At 47.1% G+C, this 15,544-nt stretch overlaps 3 protein-coding genes across 3 annotated transcripts; 1 reads left to right on the forward strand and 2 right to left on the reverse strand.

Moving 5' to 3' along the window:
* The first annotated feature begins 507 nt into the window (after positions 1 to 507).
* Positions 508 to 7,223, forward strand: foxred1 (FAD-dependent oxidoreductase domain containing 1). Its single transcript, XM_062485247.1, has 11 exons — positions 508 to 897; positions 1,393 to 1,613; positions 1,882 to 1,992; positions 2,267 to 2,385; positions 2,758 to 2,852; positions 2,945 to 3,046; positions 3,254 to 3,330; positions 3,824 to 3,984; positions 4,882 to 5,011; positions 5,279 to 5,383; positions 5,585 to 7,223. Exons 1-11 carry the CDS (start codon positions 747 to 749, stop codon positions 5,837 to 5,839), a joined length of 1,527 nt encoding a protein of 508 aa, XP_062341231.1. The 5' UTR covers positions 508 to 746; the 3' UTR covers positions 5,840 to 7,223.
* cry5 (cryptochrome circadian regulator 5) lies at positions 7,199 to 11,723 on the reverse strand. The gene is made up of 11 exons (XM_062485246.1): positions 11,609 to 11,723; positions 11,002 to 11,218; positions 10,686 to 10,880; positions 10,384 to 10,502; positions 9,948 to 10,102; positions 9,523 to 9,663; positions 9,053 to 9,220; positions 8,839 to 8,979; positions 8,059 to 8,210; positions 7,654 to 7,904; positions 7,199 to 7,426 (listed from the first exon to the last, which is right to left on the reverse strand). Exons 2-11 carry the CDS (start codon positions 11,214 to 11,216, stop codon positions 7,368 to 7,370), a joined length of 1,596 nt encoding a protein of 531 aa, XP_062341230.1. The 5' UTR covers positions 11,217 to 11,218; positions 11,609 to 11,723; the 3' UTR covers positions 7,199 to 7,367.
* Positions 11,724 to 13,543: 1,820 nt separating this feature from the next.
* Positions 13,544 to 14,470, reverse strand: LOC134040080 (odorant receptor 131-2-like). The gene has a single exon (XM_062486304.1). The coding sequence runs from the start codon at positions 14,468 to 14,470 to the stop codon at positions 13,544 to 13,546; it is 927 nt and encodes a 308-aa protein (XP_062342288.1).
* Positions 14,471 to 15,544: the final 1,074 nt, after the last annotated feature.

Genomic DNA, 15,544 nt, shown 5'->3' on the forward strand with positions numbered 1-15,544 from the left:
TGAGGCAGAACCATTGACAGAATGAAGTAGTCCTCTCTTATAAACACCATAGACTTCCTCTGCTGGCCGTAGGTAGTACTGCTCCTCTTGACCATAGACGTATCATTATTATGATTGTCCCCAAAAAAATAATAGATAGCATTTAGTCTTAATTCAGTCTCGTCTGGTATTAAACTGACATGTTTTGGCAACGTCTTTCTAGGTGAAACGGGTTTGGATGTAATGAATTACACTTATTTCCGGATATAAATTGCTGTTATGTGTGGTTCAAATCCTACATAGCTCTTGTTCACTGTACGTGCTTGAGGATGCACCCATGAGATTCTTCATATATGTGTAATTTAATTTTCAGGCGTAACATTTACAAGCGGCGGCGCAGTAAGTGCAACTGTTTTTCTTTAGTTTGATTTTTTGGTCGGTTTAACTGAGGTAAAGGGCCATCGGCCGCACACTCCCGATCTCGAACAGTAGGGAGCGGTGATGCGCTTCAAAAACGTTTGTTGCAATCTGCCAAAACCTCAACACGAGAAGAAGAGTGATACTGGTTTTGGTAAGTGGCCAGTGAATGACGTGGACAGTTGCTAGCTTTCTAGAACTCGTATGAGATCCCTTCTGAATTACTTTCACATTGAGTGTCGCTTGTTAACGCAAGGTTAACAAACTCTTGCTTGGTGGTCGAAATCACATTCGCTTTTTATCAATGACAACTTCACCGCAGTCTCCTGCCAGCTACCTAAGACATTTCAATGTGGCGAGGACTGACAACACGTCTGACAGCACGGGCGACTCACAAGAATCATGTATGTTCGCAGTTGATTCCGTGTGACACGCGACTGTGCGCCGCTGTCTGTAGCAACTTCAGCACAGGTAGACCCCTCCACAATGACATTTTCAAAGGTAGGTAAACGGCAAAACAAATCATCCCACTGCTTCAGCTTTGATAGTAAACCCCTCTTATATCCAGTCTTAACCCCACTCTTATTCATTCTGTTATCGTTGAATTTCAATTTAAATGTGCTGTGGCCACCTACGCAGCCTGTCCAAAGTTCAGTTGTAAAAAGTCCTAAAAAAATATCCTGTTGCCAGGTGTTTCTTACGATTGTAGGCAGGGATTCTTGTAGATGATATAGATCAGTGATTTCCTCATTTGACAGTCTGGTTGACCTCAGTAGTTTAGAGGGAGAGCAATGAGCCTGAGATACAAGGATGGAGAGGGTGATTCAACCCCAGGTTTGGGTTAGTCTACCAGTTGATCTGAACCCTGGTCTTCATGCCCCCCTGTCCTGCATGTTTTAGATGTTTCCCTGCTCCCAACACACCTGGTTCAAATGAATGGGTCGACCCAGGGAATGACATGCTGGTCTAGTCACACAGTTTTCTTCTGGCATTCAGAGGTGGAGTCCCAGTTCAAAGCGTTCAGGCAGAAGGCGTCCGACGCCCTGCCCGGCAGTGACTGGAGTCCGTTTGAGAAGAACACCTCGCTGCCTCCGGAGAGGGCGGACATCGTGGTGGTGGGTGGAGGTGTGGTGGGCTGGTCCATAGCCTACTGGCTGAAGAAGAAAGAGCGTCTCAGGGACGGGGTGCGGGTCGTGGTGGTGGAGAAGGATCCCACGGTGAGTTGCTCCTTCGGGAGGTTCCTCAAACACAGCCTGCAGACACTTCCTGTTTACCTCACTGTCACACTACACTTTAATGATATTAATAATATTAAGTCTCTCGATTAATGAGTATAGCATCTGTGAAGCTTAGGCAGTTTTGATCACACACGTCACTTCAGACCAGCATTTACCAAGGAAGAAGAAACTGGTCCAGGTGTGACAGGCCTGTGACAGGAGGCCTGGTCAGTTCTAATGTGGTCGTTCTCCCTCCTCTTCCTCCCAGTACGCCCAGGCCTCCAGTGTGCTCTCTGCTGGGGGCATCCGTCAGCAGTTCTCCCTGCCAGAGAACATCCACCTGTCTCTGGCCTCCGCAGACTTCATGAGGAACATTAACGTAGGTCCACCACATGGAACTAGAACCAGGCCAGACTAGACCCAGGCAAGGCCTGACTAGAACCAGGCTAGACTAGACCCAGGCAAGGCCTGACTGGAACCAAGCCAGACTAGAAACAGAGATACATAATTGGTCTAAAGTGAGTTAAAGTAAAGAGTTAGTTAGTGCCAGGCAATGTTTACGTCAATGTAGGTCAATGGTTGTTTATAACTGAACAAATAATGACTCTTGAGTGTTTGGTTTGTGTTTTGGTTTTGTTTGTTTTGAACTCCAGGAACATCTGAGTGTTATGAATGAAGACCCAGTGGACCTTCAGTTCAACCACTCTGGTTACCTCTTCCTGGCCAGCGAGAAAGTGGCCCACATCATGGAGGAGAACTACAAAACCCAGAGGTGCTCTTCTGTTGACTACATCTCCCAGGGTTCCTCAGCACAGCTGACACCACCCACTCATACCCTGTCTTTGTACACTTACATTTAGCCATTTAGCAGACGTTCTTATCCAGAGTGGCTTACAGTAAGTACAGGGACATTCTCCCCGAGGCAAGTAGGGTGAAGTGCCTTGCCCAAGGACACAACGTAATTTTGCATGGCCGGGAATCGAACTGGCAACCTTCAGATTACTAGCCCGATTCCCTAACCGTTCAGGCACCTGACTCCTTACACCTGACACTTAAATGGTACCCCTAATCCCTATACCCCTAACCCCTGTGCCCCTACACCTTGTACCCCTGACCTCTTAACCCTGGTTCCTCTCTGGTTCAGGGAAGCGGGGGCCAAGGTCTCTCTGTTGTCCCAGGTACAGCTGAAGGACAGGTTTCCATGGATCAACACTGAGGGAGTGGTGCTGGCCTCCTACGGTAACTATGCGAGCCTAGCAACCACATTCATAACCTTTGTTAGTAAAAAAAAAAAAAAAAAAACGAACTTCTTTGTTTATGTATTACCACAGGGCTGGAAAACGAAGGCTGGTTTGATCCCTGGACTCTGCTGAATGCATTCAGGCGTAAGGCCATATCCATGGGGGTCTACCAGTGCTTTGGAGAAGTTACAGGTCAGACGCACACTACACACACACTACACACATCAACATTGTGTATCGCATTTATATTTACATTAAATTTACATTTATTCATTATATTGTTATATAATCAACATGGTCAGTGGTTCACAGTTCTTGCCAGGATGAGCATTTTGAGTTAATGGTTATCTTGACCCATCAAAATGAGTGATTTAACTTTTATGTATCATTCTGCTGAAGGTTTCAAGTATGTCTCGAATGCCATGACAACTCAGGATGGTGAAATGGTGGATTTCAAAAGGATCAAACATGTTAATGTAAGTATTATTGATGGGTGGAGTAGCAGTGTCCTTTTTAAATGGTGAATGGTTATTGTGATATGGAAGTTTATGGTTTAACCCTTGTGTTCTCTTCGGGTCATTCTGACCCATCAGTCATTGTTACCCACCGTCGTATTGTGACAACTTTACCGCATACAAAAACAAAGTGAAGCATTTTCTTTTAACCGTCGGGCTGTCTCAGACCCTCCACATTGCAATGGTTAAAAGAAAATAATTGTTATTTGTTTTTGTATTGGGTAAAATTGGGTAAACACAACAGTGGTTCGTTATGAACCTTTGGGTCATGTGACCCGAAGGCAGCACAAGGGTTAAGGGATGTGGGTTATGTTGGTATGGAGGTTTACACTATAATATTACATTTGTGTCAAATTACTGTGCTACTCTAAATACGTTAACACGACAAAAATGGTGAAACGTTTTTATCTTGCGGATATTTGCATGGAGCTCTGTGTTTGTGCCCCTGCCGCAGGTCCAGATGCCCAACAGTCTAGAGTATCAGCCGGTGGAGTGTGCCATCGTGGTGAACGCAGCCGGTGCCCACTCCGGCAAGGTGGCAGAGATGATGGGCATCGGCGCCGGGGCGAAGGACACCTGGGCCGGCATCCGTCTACCTGTGGAGCCCAGGAAGAGGTGGCTAACGCTATTCGCTAGTCTCCCGCTAACGCTACCTGCGGTCTCTGCTAACGCTACCTGCGGTCTCGCTAACGCTATCTGCTGTCTAACGCTATCTGCTGTCTAACGCTATCTGCTGTCTAACGCTATCTGCTGTCTAACGCTATCTGCTGTCTAACGCTATCTGCTATCTGCTGTCTAACGCTATCTGCTGTCTCCCGCTATCTGCTGTCTAACGCTATCTGCGGTCTCCCGCTAACTCTACCTGCGGTCTCTCTAACGCTATCTGCTGTCTAACGCTATCTGCTGTCTCCCGCTAACTCTACCTGCGGTCTCGCTAACGCTATCTGCTGTCTAACGCTATCTGCTGTCTAACGCTATCTGCTGTCTAACGCTATCTGCTGTCTAACGCTATCTGCTGTCTAACGCTATCTGCTGTCTAACGCTATCTGCTGTCTAACGCTATCTGCTGTCTAACGCTATCTGCTGTCTAACGCTATCTGCTGTCTAACGCTATCTGCTGTCTCCCGCTATCTGCTGTCTCCCGCTATCTGCTGTCTAACGCTATCTGCTGTCTAACGCTATCTGCTGTCTAACGCTATCTGCTGTCTAACGCTATCTGCTGTCTAACGCTATCTGCTGTCTCCCGCTAACTCTACCTGCGGTCTCGCTAACGCTATCTGCTGTCTAACGCTATCTGCTGTCTAACGCTATCTGCTGTCTAACGCTATCTGCTGTCTAACGCTATCTGCTGTCTAACGCTATCTGCTGTCTAACGCTATCTGCTATCTGCTGTGTAACGCTATCTGCTGTCTAACGCTATCTGCTGTCTCCCGCTAACCCACACACAATGAGAGGAGAACAGAGAAGCCTAAGACAGAGTAAAGCAGAGTGTTTTTCTTTCAACCGTTGCAGGTTTATCTATGTGGTCCACTGTCCAGACGGACCCGGCCTAGACACTCCTTTCCTGATCGACTACTCTGGTGTTTACTTCAGACGGGAGGGCCTGGCCGGCAACTATATCGCTGGGATGTCTCCCGAGGAGGTCTGGATCTCACAGCCTTTTCCTATCACGTCAGGAGTCTGTTTGGCTCATGAAACCACATTCAGAGCTGTCCGTATAGTCCAAATGCCTCCTCTGACTGCTCGTGTTTGGATGGTTTTGGCGCTATTTTTCATGCTGTATTAAGGCCCTATTCTAACCCAGGCTGCTGTATTAAGGCCTCAGCCTACATGGTACACACACTTATCCTGTAAACTACCAGGGCGTCCCTGTGTGTAGATGTTGAAGATCTGAATGTTGTGTTGCCAGGCTGAGGAACCAGATACCAGTAACCTGGAGGTGGACCACAAGTTCTTCCAGGACAAGATCTGGCCTCATCTGGCCAATCGCGTTCCAGCCTTCGAATGCCTGAAGGTGTGAGGAGTACAAGATGACCGATTCTAAACCTATCGCATGTCGAAATGTTGTCAGCTGCTATTGAAATGGAGTAATCTCCTCTCCTTTCTCCGGTCCCCCCACCCACTCCCCTTCCCGTGTCTCCCATCTTTCTGGTCAACCCACTCATGTCTCCCCCCCCCCCCCCCTCCCCTCTCTTCGGTCTGTCCTCCCCCTCAGGTCACAAGCGCGTGGGCTGGTTTCTACGACTTTAACACGTTCGACCAGAACGCCATCGTGGGCATGCACCCGCTGGTGAGCAACATGCTGTTCGCCACAGGCTTCAGTGGTCACGGCCTGCAGCACTCCCCCGCCGTGGGCCGTGCCGTGGCCGAGATCATCCTGGACGGAGGGTTCCGGACCCTGGACCTGAAGGCCCTGGGGTTCAAACGCATCCTGGCCCAGGAGCCCATGCTGGAGAGGAACATCGTCTGAGAGGAGAGCGTGGGTGGACTGGAGCCCTCCTCCTCTGGTGGGGTTCAAGGACTAGAGCCCTCCTCTTCTCTGGTGGGGTTCAAGGACTGGAGCCCTCCTCCTCCTCTGGTGGGGTTCAAGGACTGGAGCCCTCCTCCTCTGGTGGGGTTCAAGGACTAGAGCCCTCCTCTTCTCTGGTGGGGTTCAAGGACTGGAGCCCTCCTGTTCTCTGGTGGGGTTCAAGGACTGGAGCCCTCCTCCTCTGGTGGGGTTCAAGGACTAGAGCCCTCCTCTTCTCTGGTGGGATTCAAGGACTGGAGCCCTCCTCCTCCTCTGGTGGGGTTCAAGGACTGGAGCCCTCCTCCTCTGGTGGGGTTCAAGGACTAGAGCCCTCCTCTTCTCTGGTGGGGTTCAAGGACTAGAGCCCTCCTCTTCTCTGGTGGGGTTCAAGGACTGGAGCCCTCCTGTTCTCTGGTGGGGTTCAAGGACTGGAGCCCTCCTCCTCTGGTGGGGTTCAAGGACTGGAGCCCTCCTCCTCCTCTGGTGGGGTTCAAGGACTGGAGCCCTCCTCCTCTGGTGGGGTTCAAGGACTAGAGCCCTCCTCTTCTCTGGTGGGGTTCAAGGACTGGAGCCCTCCTGTTCTCTGGTGGGGTTCAAGGACTAGAGCCCTCCTCCTCTGGTGGGGTTCAAGGACTAGAGCTCTCCTCCTCTGGTGGGGTTCAAGGACTAGAGCCCTCCTGTTCTCTGATGGGGTTCAAGGACTAGAGCTCTCCTGTTCTCTGATGGGGTTCAAGGACTAGAGCTCTCCTCTGGTGGGGTTCAAGGACTAGAGCCCTCCTGTTCTCTGATGGGGTTCAAGGACTAGAGCTCTCCTCTGGTGGGGTTCAAGGACTAGAGCTCTCCTCCTCTGGTGGGGTTCAAGGACTAGAGCCCTCCTCCTCTCTGGTGGGATTCAAGGACTACAGCCCTCCACCCCTCTCCAACATGCATCTCATCGAGCTAGAGCAGATAGCAGGGTCGGACTGGCCGTCGGGAGATTTCTCGAACGGCCGCGTCATAATGAAGAAAAAAATTATTATAATAATCCACGGTCACGGGCCGGTCTGCGTTTCAAAGTCCCGGGCCGTTTTTCAGTCCCAGTCCTGGTAGGTAGTGTGTAGATATATATACACGGCTAGAGTAGAAGGTGTTAGATATGAGATAGATATCTTATGATTGTGGAATTATTAAATTCCGGAATGTGACCCTGTCTTGCACTGTGTAATTGTCATTGGTCACAACTGTGATAACCGATTCAGAAGCTGCAAAATGTGATCAGAAGACTCAAAAGCATGTATCATGTTAAAAAGAAAAAATACTTCAAAAATGACTTATTTCCAGTATAATAAAGGACGCATACTGTTTATTTTTGTGTGAAGAACACATGCATGTAGAAATCCACCACCTTGTTCTACAATGCAATGACATAGACAAGCAGCAGATAGGGTACATGGAATAGGATGTGTATCGTACAGACAGGTAAACACAGATACAAAAAACAGTATTCATCTTACAAACGCTTCTTCTTGGTCAGCATATCCAACACAGAGGACACCTTCCGCTTTCCACCTACAGTTAGAGGAACCATTATTTAGAACAATTATACAATGAACCAAGGTGAGCACAGATAGTCAAAAGACGAACTGTTTTGTCAAGTGCACAGTATTGCATAAGGTTATTCTGAGCAATGAAAGTCTTAGGGACATGGCAAACAACTAATGCAAATCCCTATTTTATATATTCACCTGCTAGGGTGTCTGGTCAGTCAGTAGATATAGATTCCTTGCTAGACTCACCTGACTTCCTGCCATTGGTCTGGCCAGGATCTGTAGATCTCTGATTGGTCTGGCCAGGGTCTGGAGATCTCTTGGCATAGGCAGCCTTCATCCTTTGAATGTTCAGTTTGCTGATGACCTCATGTTCCACGATTGGCAGTGGGTAATCCTTTCCCACAATGCACCCTGCCTGCTGCTGGACACTCCGAGGAGCTTTCCAAGGCTCGTAGATGTACTGGGCCGGGAACTTCTTCAGTAGGGGGAGGTACTTCCTGTTAGAAGGACATAAACACAAAACTGCTCTCTGTGTGCTGACGTGTGTGAAATGGTAGAAACTCAAAATATATTTCGAATGAAGATAAAAACAGTTTCGCTCTGAATGCTAATTCAAAGGATGTTAACGCGAGAGGGGTGGCTGATTCCTACTTAATGTAGTCCCCGTTTTTGTCTGTTTTCTTGCCGAAGGCGACAGGTGAGTACACCCTGTAGTACTGATGGAAGAAGGCGCTGGCCGACAGCCACAGCCAGTTCCCCCCGTTCAGAGCCCAGTCTCCATCCAGCAGCAGCTCCTCAAACACCTGCGTTCACAGGAGTCAGGTGTTACCCTCCATGCATCTGACCCAGAGCCTCCTCCTCCGTCCCCTCCTCCCTCCCTCCCCCTGCCCTTTCTACCCTTTCCTCTCTCTCATCCCTCTTTTCCTCCACCTCTACCCTTCCATATCCCCTCTCCTCATCCCTACCCCCCCCCTCATCCCTACCCCCCTCCTCCTCACCCTCATCCCCCCCCCTCCTCCTCACCCTCATCCCCCCCCTCCTCCTCACCCTCATCCCCCCCCTCCTCCTCACCCTCATCCCCCCCCCTCCTCCTCACCCTCATCCCCCCCCCTCCTCCTCACCCTCATCCCCCCCCCTCCTCCCCCCCTCATCCCTACCCCCCCCCCTCCTCCCCCCCTCATCCCCCCCCTCCTCCCCCTCATCCCCCCCCCTCCTCCTCACCCTCATCCCCCCCCCTCCTCCTCATCCCCCCCCCTCCTCACCCTCATCCCCCCCTCCTCCTCATCCCCCCCCCTCCTCCTCACCCTCATCCCCCCCCCCTCATCCCCCCCCCTCCTCACCCTCATCCCCCCCCCTCCTCCTCACCCTCATCCCCCCCCCCCTCCTCACCCTCATCCCCCCCCTCCTCCTCATCCCCCCCCCCCTCCTCACCCTCATCCCCTCCTCCCAGCTGATCCACAGGTCTCCTCTGGTGAGGAAGCAGGCGACCGCGTGGCGGGCCAGGTGGTGGATCCACCCCTCCTTCCTCAGCTGGGTCATGATGGCGTCGATGAAGGGGAAGCCCGTGCGAGCCTGTGGAGGAACGCGTCAGTACACCCCCCGTGTCTGCTAAATGTATAAAATGTAAGCAGGTGAGCAGTGATACCTCCGTCCAGGCGGCCAGATACTCCGGGTTGCTGTCCCAGTCCACCTGGGTGCACACAGTGTTGCCCTCCATCCTGGAGAAGTTGGGGACTCCAGTCCCGGCCGTGTAGTAGAACTCTCTCCACAACAGCTGACCGTGGAGCGAGACTGGAGGCTGGGAGTGCTTCCTCTGGGATACAGACAACAGTCGAAACAGATTCCTCTTGTTTGGAGTTAACCTAGAGGCCGACACTCACCCCTAAGGTTAGTTAGAGGCCGACACTCACCCCTAAGGTTAGTTAGAGGCCGACACTCACCCCTAAGGTTAGTTAGAGGCCGACACTCACCCCTAAGGTTAGTTAGAGGCCGACACTCACCCCTAAGGTTAGTTAGAGGCCGACACTCACCCCTAAGGTTAGTTAGAGGCCGACACTCACCCCTAAGGTTAGTTATAGTTAGGATTAATCTACTGCAGAGTTGGCGGACACTCACCCCCTTATAGATGTCCGTCAGCCTCCACCAGAAGGTGCGTACGGACAGGCACCCGAGGCTGACGTAGGGGCTGAGGGTGGTGGTGCTGGGGCTCATGGAGTTGGGGGAGGTCTGGGGCTTCTCAAAGCCACACACCCAGCCCTGGGGAGCAGGCGGCACACACAGACAGTTACACCAAGTGGGGCGTGACACAGACCCACGAGCACCGCTGATCTCGTGGTATCGATTCATACATTTATGTTCAGGCGGGTGTGAAAGATGTAGACGATGAAAGAATGTGATTCCTGTTTGATGCAGTCTTTTCTTTTCTAACCGATGCATCTTTCTACCTGATTAACAATTAGGGTCAGAAATTGTTACCATACTCCCTTTTTACCTCTGAAAAGCATAACTCTAAACCTTGGGAAGACCTAACTCTAAAGTACCGTTCTCTCCATGTGATGATCCAGTCTGCGTAGAGCCTCTGTTTCTCCTCCTGGGAACAGCTCCTCGCCTCCAGAGTCCAGCTCTACGCCCAGCTCCTCTAGAGTGGGGATCCCATATACCTGGTCACATTTCTCTGACCAAGGCGTCTTCATACCTGTAGATGAGAAAGCCAGGTACATTAAAACGCAGAGCAAACTTCCTGTTGTCTCTCCTTCTCTCATGTGACTGTAAAGCTGGGAGAATGTTCCACAGCTTCTCTATCCCACTCAGATATAACAGCTTTCTGTCTTTAAGACCCTCCTTCCTGTCCGTAACACACAGCTTCCTGTTTCTAATCCTCAGCTTCCTGTCTGTAACCTACCTATCTAACCAGAAAGGAAGGCTGTGTCAAAGGAGCACTTGTGTGTGTGTGTGTGACAGTTGTATAGGCTCCACCTCTCATGTCCTCCGCCTTGGGGGCAGCGACCGGTCTCTGGGGGGGTCCGATGCTCTTCACAACAGTCTGCAAGCGGTTGAAGGTCAGCGGAACCTTCCCGTTATTTTCTTCAATTATTCTTGAAGGTGAAAAATGTAAATATGGCTTCAGTCACAAAAGTGGTCCTCATCTGTGCGTTGTTGGAAAAGTTTAAATGAAATAAATCGTTCTGCATCCACCAATCATTTTGCGGACACATTCTCAGCATTCATGACTACTCTCATTGATGTTCCGCTCCCCTGTCTATGTTGTGGAGATGTACCTGTCTGTGTTGTAGAGAGTGTGGGAGATTTTGTAAACGACGTGTACTCCATGCTCTGCAGCCACCTCGGTCACCTTCCCATCTCGACTGAGGCTGTGAGGGTCGGTGTCGTATTCGTAAGTCAACCGCGTCACTTTCCACTCCTCAAACAGCTTAGGAAGAACTTTTTCAGCTTCACCTCTGACAACATATAGCCTGGGGAAACACACACACAAAGAAATACAGCTTTGTTTAAAACATCTCAATCTACAAGCCAAAATAAAGAGCAGGCCACTGCCAGCCTACGACACAACCTCCGCCAGAGTTCAGCTCCTACCTGGAGTTGAGCTTCCTCAGGCTGCTGTCCAGGTCTCTCAGGGCGCCGAGGAGGAATCGCCAGCGATTGTCGCTTATCGGGACCCTGCTAGGGGTACCGGGCTCCAGTACGAACACAGGATAGATCTCCTTGCAGTCGCGCAGAGCTGCAGTTAAAGCCGGGTTGTCGTGAAGTCTGAGTCCCTTGCGAAACCAGTGTAGAGAAATATGTGCCATACCTGTTTAAGTAGAATTGAAGAAAACATTATGACCAAAAAAAGTCACGGAGACTGCCTGCGGAATCGATACGAATATGATATTAGAAAAGAAATCACGTTGGGATTATGATGTTAGCCTACAAAATTTGCAGGGGAATATCTAAAAACCATGAAACTAAAAACAGCGAAATTGATTTGGGGTGGGTGTCATAACCGATTGATTAGCAACGCATTGCCTTTCAATTGTAGGCTAATTTACAAGTTTATTTACGTTCAGCTGTACAATCATTCCCCGAGGTGAAACGGCTAAAACCTTTTACAAGCATATTTAGCGATGGGGAAACCACAGTTTTACTGCAAAGTTGGCTATCATGCAAGCAATATTCCATCCGGCTCTACATAATTACTTACTTTACATGCAACGTGAAGGAAGACATAAACAACAATCTTCTGTAAGCAAAATGTAGAAGTTACAAAACGTTTTTCGTTCGAGCAGGGCTCGACCAATAAGCGGCCAGCAGGAAACCCAAAGCAGGGTGTTTCGCTTGTCAAGTCTAACGTAATGGCCATTTCCGGAAAATAAAATAATATTATTTATTTATTATTATGTTTGGTTGTCAAAATATAAGTGATTTTTACGTATATTAAGTTTTGATTTTAATGATTTTAATTCTTCCCCCCAAAATTGAATCAAGCAGAAACAACACCTTCTGTCCTAGTTGGTCAGAAGGTTGGTATTATCCGATGTTATTACAGTTTTTTTCAAATGCTTACACACAAATTCCTTACTTTTCACACAATTTCTGAAACCTGACACTCAAACACCAGAACCACACCTCAAATCTGCAAAACCATACGCACATTTTGGGCCTTTGACTCAGTTTTCAATTTCATAAAACACTTTTTGCAAAACACAACACACAATTCTCCACGTAACACACAAAATTCTAACAGGAAGCATCTTGATTTACTTTTTCAAACACAACCAATCAAAATGCCACACTAATTCATCAGTACCTCACACTAACTCCTCACATGTGCAAACACTCATTGCTTTACTCAACACCAACCAATCATGGCTTTAGAATAGGCCTATAAATAGCCTAATTTAAGTTGATTTACAGTGGTGGGTATAATTTGAACCTTTACTGTAGAAAAGATAACAGGTATGAAACAATGTACTGTAATGTATACATGTTCTAATGAACACATAATAGCTGTTTCAGCACAACACACGGTATACTGTACACAAACATATTTTAGCACCCATGCATCCATTGACTGCAGTGCACTGCATGACTGGTCACAGTCTGGTGGATTACTGTATCATACCGTGCAACAGTACAGTGACTGTAATAAGACATTCTGACAATATTGTAGAAAATAGTATATATTACTGTATGCTACAGTTCATGGCACACACAGACACACCATTCCGTAATCACCTTTTTCAAAATTAGGTTTGGTTTCTGTCCTACTACACTCTTTCTTTTGTACTGTGTAATACTGTATTCACAACCACAAATGCTTATAGTGAAAAAATAAGTTTGGTTTCAATCTTGTTTTCGTGTTTACCATGAATTTTTCATAATCTCTGCCATTTACTTTCAATCTTGTACAGAAATGTACAAAGGAGCTCATGAAAGAAGAGCTTTAGGTTTTGAATAACTGTGTGTATATGATATATCCAAAAATGTAATATAATGGCAAAAGTGTTTGCAACATGAGACAAATGTGTGCTTTTGAGACGTGTTTGTGATATTTTGAATGCAGTGCTTCATTTTGCAAGAGAAGCGAAGCATTTGGCATTTTGTGTGTGCAGTTGTTGGATTTGTGTGTTAAGTTTTGAAAAAAAGACGATAAGTAAAAAAAAATTGTGTAAGCATTTAAAAAAAAATGTAATACAATAACATTTGTACAACAAATATATATTGTCCAAATCAGCAATAAATATCTAAATCGTAAAGTAAAGCCAGCAGACAGAGAAAACAACCTGTAAATGGAACTGCATATTTGCATGATTTCACAGAGACATAAATGTATGAGTTCATGATCTTTATTAATTTATTACTTATTTGTTCCACTTTATCCTACTTATGTTTGTCTGACAACTTCCATTCAGCAAAAAGAGTGTTGTTAAACCAACATCAGATACTGGTGTCCCTTGAAAATTGTCCCTTTAACAAACACACAGTAGGCCTATAGCTGCAAATGAAAAAATACATATATTTTTTAAGCATGTCAATCTTCTCAAATGTGTAATTGTTCCATTGCCATACAAAGTATTTTGATTTATTTAGCATAAAGACCATGATAAATGTCATTTCCATTTCAGTAATGTGGCCCTCAGTGTTTATCTGTTGCTAAACTGAGCCCACCTGTCCAGAGAGCACACCTGAGGTGGTGCAGGAATACAAGTCTGATAGTTTGGTCTCTCAGACCATATATCAGACTGCTCAGGCACCTGGGCAAGGTTACAATGAATATAAAGAAAATATAACCAACAATTAACCTTGCAGTTCGATTCAGTGTTCCAAGTCTATATATATATCCCATTAGTATACCGGAAAGAGAGGTGGAGAGACACAGAAGCAGCTGAATCATGTGGAGGAGAACTGTGTTGCGGGCCTTGGTGGTCGAGGCTTTGTCTGAGGAAGCAGATCTGGCTACTGTCGTCACACCAAAATAGGAGCACATGATTATGATTCCCACAAATGTAAAAGTGATAGCAGTGAAGGCTTTATCATATTCATGTGCGACTGTTCTGTGGAAAAGTGCATCTATAGCACAGAATTGCTGCATTATCTGATCCGCAGAAAATGTCTCATAAAGAACCAGAAGAATGAACCGTATGAGCGGGTCAATGCTGGAGAGAGCCCATATCACACCAATAGACACACCTATGTTGTTGACGGTGACGATGGCAGAGTGCCTCAGTGGGAAGCACACAGCCACATACCTCTCCAGTGACATCACCGCCAGGTTCAAGGGAGACACAGCAGTCACTGTGACAGTTATCAAGACCATTATTGCACATGTATAGTGAGTCACAAACACTGGAGGTAGAGACAAGATCAAGAGCAGTTGACCCATTGCCAACTGGAAGGTGTCAGCAAAGAGCAGATTATACAGCAGGAGGTATCGAGGAGTCTCTCTAAAGACTGACTTGCTCCTCAGGGTGAACAACATGATGCCATTGATGTAAAGGAAGACAAAAGATGGAGACACAGAGAAAGCTCCATAAAGTCCTTTCACCAGATAAACCTGAAACATATCGGGCGTTGTGATGTTGATTTGCTGTCCTGTTGAATTTGACATGTTTGAGTTAACTCTGAGGAGTAAAAATTGATTTTTTATCATGTAAAGAGAACACCAGCACATATATCCTGCCAACATGAACAAGGCTTATTAGGGCTGACAGTACTGTTGTTTTAGAGAAAATGTTCGGTTACTTTAAATGCAAGATGAATTTCTTAACAACTGCACATTTGAAGAAAAATGCTCTTGTCATTCTCAAATACAGTTTAAGATGAAAATAAACCCATAAAAATTACCACATAGATCCTGTACTTTTGTCATCAGCATCACAAAACTAAAATGAGGTAAAATAAATACATAATTACAAATGTCTCTATAAGATGATCCTAACTGTGGGTTCTAGCCTTGCTGGCTGAAAAACAATCATTCAACTTGATTGCCTGAATGTCTTCACTTCAGATTATTACAGGTGTTTAACCCTTGTGTTATCTTCGGGTCATTCTGACCCATCAGTCATTGTGACCCACCGTCGTATTGCGACAAATTTACCGCATACAAAGACAAAGTGAAGCATTTTCTTTTAACACCTAGGCTGTCTCAGACCCCCCACATTGCGATGGTTAAAAGAAAATTATTTTAATTTGTTTTTGTATTGGGTAAAATTGGGTAAACACAACGATGGTTCGTTATGAACCTTTGGGTCATGTGACCCGAAGGCAGCACGAGGGTTAAATACCCTGACCTCCAGTGAGCACAACCATGACTTGTTGCAATGATGTCAATATTTACTGGCAATGAATACCTAATTAAGTTCTAGGATGATATCACATTTGAATGTTTATTAATGAGGGGACAGGGGAGTGTATCAGTCTTCTTGAAAATCTCCCCAAGCAGCTGGTCCCAGTGCTGTGTGTCCCATTGGTTTCAAGTCACAATGAACTGGTCAAACTGGAGCAGCCAAGTGCAACTCTTCTTGTGGTACCAAAGCTTCTTCTGACCCAAACCCTACTACCCATAACCCCTGCTGCCCACACCACCTAACTAACCCCCTGCTACACACACCACCTAACTATCCCCCTGCTACACACA

The sequence above is a fragment of the Osmerus eperlanus genome, chromosome 19 (genome assembly GCF_963692335.1).
Source record: "Osmerus eperlanus chromosome 19, fOsmEpe2.1, whole genome shotgun sequence".
Lineage (NCBI taxonomy): Eukaryota > Metazoa > Chordata > Actinopteri > Osmeriformes > Osmeridae > Osmerus > Osmerus eperlanus.

What these genes read in the sequence shown, in the direction of transcription:
- foxred1 (XM_062485247.1), top strand. Translation starts at nt 747, where the DNA reads ATGTGGCGAGGACTGACAACACGTCTGACAGCACGGGCGACTCACAAG. An exon ending in ACTTCATGAGGAACATTAAC is followed by an intron (nt 1,993 to 2,266) that starts GTAGGTCCACCA and finishes TTTGAACTCCAG; the next exon opens with GAACATCTGAGTGTTATGAA. An exon ending in CCTGTGGAGCCCAGGAAGAG is followed by an intron (nt 3,985 to 4,881) that starts GTGGCTAACGCT and finishes CAACCGTTGCAG; the next exon opens with GTTTATCTATGTGGTCCACT.
- LOC134040080 (XM_062486304.1), bottom strand. Translation starts at nt 14,470, where the DNA reads ATGTTTCAGGTTTATCTGGTGAAAGGACTTTATGGAGCTTTCTCTGTG.
- cry5 (XM_062485246.1), bottom strand. Translation starts at nt 11,216, where the DNA reads ATGGCACATATTTCTCTACACTGGTTTCGCAAGGGACTCAGACTTCAC. An exon ending in ATCTGGCCGCCTGGACGGAG is followed by an intron (nt 8,980 to 9,052) that starts GTATCACTGCTC and finishes GTTCCTCCACAG; the next exon opens with GCTCGCACGGGCTTCCCCTT. An exon ending in AAAAACGGGGACTACATTAA is followed by an intron (nt 7,905 to 8,058) that starts GTAGGAATCAGC and finishes TCCTTCTAACAG; the next exon opens with GAAGTACCTCCCCCTACTGA.